At 38.8% G+C, this 7478-nt stretch overlaps 1 protein-coding gene across 1 annotated transcript; it reads right to left on the reverse strand.

Moving 5' to 3' along the window:
- Positions 1 to 5075: 5075 nt before the first annotated feature.
- LOC139471032 (ATP-dependent DNA helicase PIF1-like) lies at positions 5076 to 6857 on the reverse strand. The gene is made up of 2 exons (XM_071253334.1): positions 6014 to 6857; positions 5076 to 5080 (listed from the first exon to the last, which is right to left on the reverse strand). Exons 1-2 carry the CDS (start codon positions 6855 to 6857, stop codon positions 5076 to 5078), a joined length of 849 nt encoding a protein of 282 aa, XP_071109435.1.
- Between the last annotated feature and the right edge of the window lie 621 nt (positions 6858 to 7478).

Genomic DNA, 7478 nt, shown 5'->3' on the forward strand with positions numbered 1-7478 from the left:
TTTGATTTAATATTATTATTATTCCGCCGATTTTTGTACCAGACCTAGCAAAATAACCACTTGCTCGATTTTGTTCAAATTTGGTGTGTGTATGTAGACCGTTGGTTACTAGTGCCCGCCAAAAACCCAAGGCCGTAGGCCCAAAGGCCAATGGCAGATAACTAAAAAACAGAATTTTTTAAAGATGTATTTCGCCCTATTGCTGCGCAACGGCTTATCCGATTACTTTAAAACCTTGCATGTATCTGCTGCTTGAGCTGCTTGACATTTTTTGGTCTTTGACTTTGGTCATTGGTCACGTGGTTTGGCAGCCATATTGGATTCAAGATTATCATAGTGTATTTTGGGTACCCGTCTTAACATGCAAACAACTTTGAGTCCACTGCATGAAATGCTTTCAAACTTTCAGATAATTGTCTCCATACATAACACATCAAACGTTAATAGCCGATTTCGGATATCTATTTTAATTGTGGCCATATTGAATTTCGATTTTGATCATTTTTTGTCACCGAAATTTTACTTTAAAGATCATATCTTGTAAGGTTCCCCACAGAAACTATTGATAGTTTATGTGAAATTAGAGTGCCATATGTACCCCATGTTTTGTTCTTTGACTTCGGTCATTGGTCACGTGGTTTGGCAGCCATATTGGATTCAAGGTTTTCACAGTGTTTTGGGGATACCTGTCTTAAAACGTAAACATCTTCGAGTCCACCCAATGAAATACTTTCAAACTTTCTGATACTTGTCTCCATACATTACACATCAAACTCTGTTAGCCGTTTTTGGATATCTTTCTTAGTGACGGCCCTATTGGATTTTGATTTTGATGATTTCTTTCACCAAATCTTTTCTTTATGTAAACATCATATCTTGTGAGGTTCTCCACAGAAACTATTGAAAGTTAACATGAAGTTAGTCGGACATATGTACCTCATCTTTTGTTCCTGGCTGCATGCTAAAAGTAACACCGCTTGGTGGTAATACTGACAAAATACCGAATGAACTGCTCTGAAAACCTAGGATTATCTCCCTTTCACTGTCAAGTGTCTTTTGCAGTGTGTATACTACCCTTGAAGATGAGGGTAAGAATTGGTCTATGCAACCAATGCTTGTCTTAAGAGGCGATTATCGGGATTCGAACATTGTCTGGGTGGTAAATGGGTTAAGAACACTCTGGTTATCTCTTGCACACTCCAATTTCGTAGCGGTGATGTCATGCAAACGGTGACTATCCTTTGAAGGAGTTGGTACAAGCAAACCCTTTGAAGATTCGAACATGAGGATTCGAGGTCGGAAATGGTTTAAGAACTTATTGGGGTACATGTGATAATGTCTCGCAAGCGGTTCCTTACGTTTGACGGCGTTGGTACAAGCAAACCATATGCGGATTCGAACATTGACGGCGTCTGAAATGGGTGTAGATTGTCAATGTCGTAGCGGTGATGTCTCGCAAGCGTTTCCTTACATTTGACGGTGTCGGTAAGAACCAACCATTTGGGGAATCGAACATGGACGAGGTCGGAAACAGGTTCAGCACTTGAGCATTGCGACAGAAACCCGAAATCAGAACGCTAATCCATTTGACTGTAGCTCAACTGACAAATGAGTTACAGCCTGTTAAATAGGGAACTCTTGACCCCCCTGAATTACACTGCCATATAAGCACACCTGAAATGCTGCAGAACCCTGTTGTTATCGTTCAATTTATAATTATGATTATTCCGCCGATCTTTGTACCAGAGATAGCAAAATTACCACTGGCTCGATTTTGTTCAAATTACGTGCGTGTACGTAAAACGCTGAGTACTGGTGCCCGCCGTAGGCCCAATGACGAAAGGGCAGATGACTGAAAAACAAGTATTTTTTAAAGATATATTTTGCCCTGTTGCTCCATAACCGCTTGTCAGATTACTTTCAAACCTTGGTGTATCTGCTGCTTTAGGTCTTTGACATTTTTTGTTCTTAGACTTTGGTCATTGGTCACGTGGTTTGGCAGCCATATTGGATTCAAGGTTTTAACATGGTTTTGGGGGTACGTGACTCCAAATCCTATCTCCCCTGAATCCACTGCATGAAATGCTTCCAAACCTGAGAATTGTCTACACGCACGACACAACGAACTCTGTTAGCCGTTTGGGGATATCTTTTTAAGTTGCGGCTATTTTGGATTTTGATTTTGATCATTTTTCTCTCCGAAATTTGACTTTAAAGATCATACTGACTATTTGACTGAGTATGGTTTTACGCCGCTTTTAGCAATATTCCAGCAATATCACGGCGGGGGACACCAAAAATTGGCTTCACACGTTGTACCCTTGTCGGGAATCGAACCCGGGTCTTCAGCGTCATATCTTGTAAGGTTGTTGACAGAAACTATTGCAAGTTTCTATGAAGTTAGTGTGCCATATGCATCTCATATTTTGTTCTTGTCACCTTGCGTCACTCCTGAACACGCAAATGTCTTAGCGACAATGTCCCGCAAGCGTTGCCTACATGTGATGGCGTTGGTACAACCAAATCCAACATGGTCAAGTTGGAAATGGGTTAAGAACATCCTTGGACACCCTAGCACATGTCAATTTCGTAGTGGTGATGTCAAACCATTTTGGGATTCGAACATGGTCAAGTTGGAAATGGGTTAAGAACATCCCGGGACACCCTAGCACATGCCAATTTCGTAGTGGTGATGTCGTACAAGCTGTTCCTTACATTTAGGATTTTGCTTCTGATTGATTATTCAAAGAAATAACACCAGGCTGAATGATACATTTTTTATTATATTTCCAGTAACATGATACATAACAGAACATGGAACATTGTTATTCAAAACATTTAGCCACTGTGTAACTTTGTTGTGCTTAACATAAAAAAGTTGGGTTTTTTAAAAGCTATCATTTCAGGGGATAGACTGAAATATCCCCATATCCCCTACAGTCTACAAATTTAGCCAAGAGCAAATGCGCTTTGTTATGATCATAAAATGTTCACAAGATTGATCAGTTGATGCAAGTAGCATGTTTTGGTGTACATCTCACTCTTAAGAACAGGAAATTATGGCTTGATAAAGGTTTACGGTTTAAGTTTCTGCACAAAAATTGCTCTTGAAAAGTAAGATGATTAAATAGTCAATGGTATTGCTATGCGCTATATACCCTCTTGGGAACAAATTAGGGAACACTGAAACTACGGAAACATTGCTATTACATAAAATTCGATTTCTTATTAAAAGAATTGATCATGGGTCAGCTATGATAACATGAGAACTGGAGCTTGAAATGACTTCTTCAATGATGAACACTGATGGATTTGGAACGATGTCCCTGAAATCACAACTGTTATACTAGTGCTGGACTAGTTACTGACAACACTGTATGATGTGACATGGTGACTTTGGATTACAATTTCAAACATTGGTCCAATCAAATTGGAGACAAATTCAATTGTTCACAGTCAGGAATCCCGTTTAAGGTTGAGTGAGCACACAAAGCGTTGTCATACATCTGGCACCTGTCGTCAGTAAAGGTAGAGGTCACGACATTCTGTTACTCTCACACAAGTCAACAGTTCTTGTTCAGTTTCCATTTGTACCATCTGATGTCCACTGGTTGCATCAGAAAGATAACAGTTTTGGTTGATAGAAGATATACTTGGTAATAGATGACAATTTAAGGTCATGGTCGTCCTCAGGTGATTCATCATCTGTTAAACTCTCATTGAGTCTGGAGGTAACGTCGTGCATCTTCTTCATTTACTTGTAAAATGATGTCTCTTCAACTGTCATATACTGTATTTGAGAAATGTTTTCAAATACAGGGTAACACATTCAGTTTTCAGTCCAGAAACTTGTCATCACAACATATTTTGTTTACCGTTCATTGAACATGTTGAAGCAGAACCAATCAGTTCCAATTCAGATCGACCCGGTAACAATGTGGAGAAATCAGTGATGTTTTCTTCATTGCCACCTGTTCATACAATAATACAACAGGAGATTGTTGCCAAGATAAAATACTTCTACTGAACTTTTTTAAAACATTAGCATGATAAGTATTCCCTAATTTCTTTCGGACATCACACGGCAAGAACACATGGCTAAGATAAACATTACACAATCATAACAAGCGTATATCTGACGAAGTCATCTATATCCCCCGCCCATTTTAACACAGTTTCATTGGAAAATATTAAACAGCTTATGAGTCAAGCTCTGGAAATAATGCCCAGTAATATACATTTCGAAAATTCTTAAATAGCAAAAGGCAACAATTCAGCATGTGTCTGATAGGTGTGGAAAATTTCATCCGGAATCGAACCCTACCCTTATGGTTTTCTAAGTCCAACTTGTTGCCATGGAAACGTAAAATATAAAAATTTCTAAAAGTGCTAAATATCAAAAGGCACCAGTTCAGCATGTGTCTGGTAAACATGCAAAGTTTTGTTAGAAAGACTTGAATGGGTTTTGAGTTATGCTCCGGAAACAAACTCTACCCTGTAGAACCGAAGTCCAACTTGTTGCCATGGAAACATAAGAAATACAGATTTATAAAATTCCTAAAAATAAATAGCAAAAGGCATCAGTTCAGTTTGTGTCTGGTAAACATGCAAAGTTTTGTTGGAAAGAATTAAATGGGTTTTGACTTATGCTCTGGAAACGACTTCTACCCTATAGAACCGAAGTCCAACTTGTTGCAATGGAAACAAAAAAAATAAAATTTCTAAAATTCCTAAATAGCAAAAGGCACCAGTTCAGTATGTGCCTGGTAGACATGCAAAATTTTGTAAGAAACTATACAACAGTTTTTGAGCTACGCTCTAGAAATGAACACCACCTTAGTCCAACTTCATGACATGGAAACGTAAAAAAATAAAATGTCTAAAATTCCTAAATAGCAAAATGCACCAGTTCAACATGAGTCTGATAGACATGCAAAGTTCCATAGGTAAATATTAAACGATTTCTGAGTTTTGCTCCGGAAACGATTTCGGGACGCACGCAGGCACACACGGAACCAATTCCAATATCCCCCGCCAACTTCGTTGATGCGGGGGACAATTTAAATCGTCAAGTCTTACACTGAAACAGACACATGCAAAAATGTCATAATCTTTCATGAAACAGGGAAACAATACATCAATAAGCATAACCAGCTCACCTAATTGACATCGGATTATTCATATGTCAGTTGATTTGTACATATTTACAATGACATTTACACATGATAGACATTTTCTGGCGTACCAGTATCTACAGGGGGGCCCTTCCAGCTCAATGCCATACCCCTACCCCCTACCTGCCTGGCTTTGATTGTCATTATTACGTGACAAATCATTCGTTTTCATCATTTGTACAGTTTAATTCAGAGTTTGATTTCAATAGCTTCATGGTAACCATAATAAGTTGGAAGAATATGCACCGATACATTCGCAAGTCCTCGGACATACACGTGGTCAATAAGCGTTCCACTTTCAGTGGTAGATTCTGAAACCATTTGGGTAAAACCATTTGATTCCATCAAAGTCTGTATGGAAGATGATGAAAAGACATTCTCATTGAAATCACCCATGATAATCGATCGAGCAGAATGTTTGTCAAGTTCCTGAACAAGTTGCAATAAATACTTTCTGAAAATATCAGCTTTGAATGAGTTTGGCCTGTAGATGATAACAACATGAGCTTGCAGTTCCGGGACATAAAATGCCAGATACTCTAGATTGGATACTGTAAACAGAGGAAATTCACAGGTTTTGTCTTCACTACAATAGACTCCAACGCCACCATGACTTTGATTCTTTAATTCCATCAGTATTGGTTCAGACGATTCATAGGACTGTGCTCTGGGTTTATGATGCAATGTAAATCCATCAAGTTTTGGTTCATCAAGTGGATGTGTATCAGATAACCATGTTTCTGTCAAGCAAATGAAATCGGCCTCAACAAACCTCCTGTCATTCTGCAAATCTTGAATATGTGATTGAAGGCCCTCAATGTTTTGCATAATGAATGTACATGTAGCATGAGCATCATTTAGTCTCTGATTTGCAGTCATGAACTTTGGCATACAAGACACTGCTGCCTCGACCTTTTCACTGCTGTATATGACTGACTCTTTAAAATTCTCAATGATTAGACCTCCAAGAGAGGATACACGACTTAATGCCACATAAGCTTGTCCTGCTGCAAAGATCTTGCCCAATGAAACGACAGCTTTGTCCACTGTTATCCCTTGTACTTTGTGTATGGTGCAAGCCCAGGCTAGTTTGAGTGGAAATTGTCGTCTAATGCCTCCATTGTTTGAAACAGTTTCTTCAAGTGGTGCGATTGGAGTACTGTTTGTTTGTAATGCAGATGCTGTCCCTTTCAGGTTTCGTAGTTTGTGACCAATTTTATCGTTGTCAAACACAACGTATATTCTCGAAGGAAATGCTTCACCATCAGTCAAAGATATGTTGCTAATAGTTCCAAATACTCCATTCACAAGACCATCTGATGTATCAATATTTTTTGTGATCATCACACGAGCACCAATTGCTACAAATAGATTTTTTGGTAAGACTGAGTTATGAACTTTCACATGAGGGTTTTCTCTCTTTTCAAGTTTCCTTGTTTTCAGGTTTCTTGAGAAATCTTGTGCTTGAATGGAAATTGGATCTGTGCATTTAGAATGAAGGGCAGTGACATTGAATTCATCAACCTGAGCGTTTGTTGCAAAAATGTGAATGAAATTGGCATCGTCTTCACCAGTTTCTTGTTTCATGAGCATATTGATATCACTTGTTTCAAGAGGCTCTGATCTTTTTCGTGTTCGTAACCGATTCAGAAGTTGTGCAAATGCAGGGTCTTTTTGTCTCATAATCGTGGACAATTCTGCGATAGAGAAATTGTCATTCCACAGGTCAAATCCATTTGTGCCAACATATAAAGGTCTACCCTTAACGGGTGGTAACTGATAAAAGTCTCCAACAGCAATTACAGATACATTTCCAAATGGTGAATAATCACCCGTTTGTTTGATCTGTCTCAGTCTACCATGAATGTAAGATAACAGCTTGTGATCAACCATTGATATTTCATCGATGATAAGTATGTGAATACTTTGCAGCTTTGATCGAAGGCTATTGACTTTTTCCTCACCAAGTGGCTGGTATGGCAGTTTTGCATCAATTCCAATTGAGAGTGCACTGTGTATTGTGGATGCATTAATGTTAAATGCTGCAACACCAGTTGGAGCTACCAAAAGTACAGAGATATCATCTGGATTGTTTTGGATGGGGGCTAGAAGTCGTGTAGATTCATAGCAAATTGCCTTGATCAAATGGCTTTTTCCAGTACCAGCTCCACCAGTCAGAAATAGGTTAAATGCATCAGGATTTTTGCCATTCTTTTTATCCAAGCACCATTGTCTTATTTTGTAGAAAACATCAGCTTGTTCCTTGTTCATTGATCTCAAAATAGTATCGGCTTCTTGCCTCGA

This window comes from Haliotis cracherodii, unplaced genomic scaffold (genome assembly GCF_022045235.1).
Source record: "Haliotis cracherodii isolate W230 unplaced genomic scaffold, xgHalCrac1.p SCAF_21, whole genome shotgun sequence".
NCBI classification, from domain to species: Eukaryota; Metazoa; Mollusca; class Gastropoda; order Lepetellida; family Haliotidae; genus Haliotis; species Haliotis cracherodii.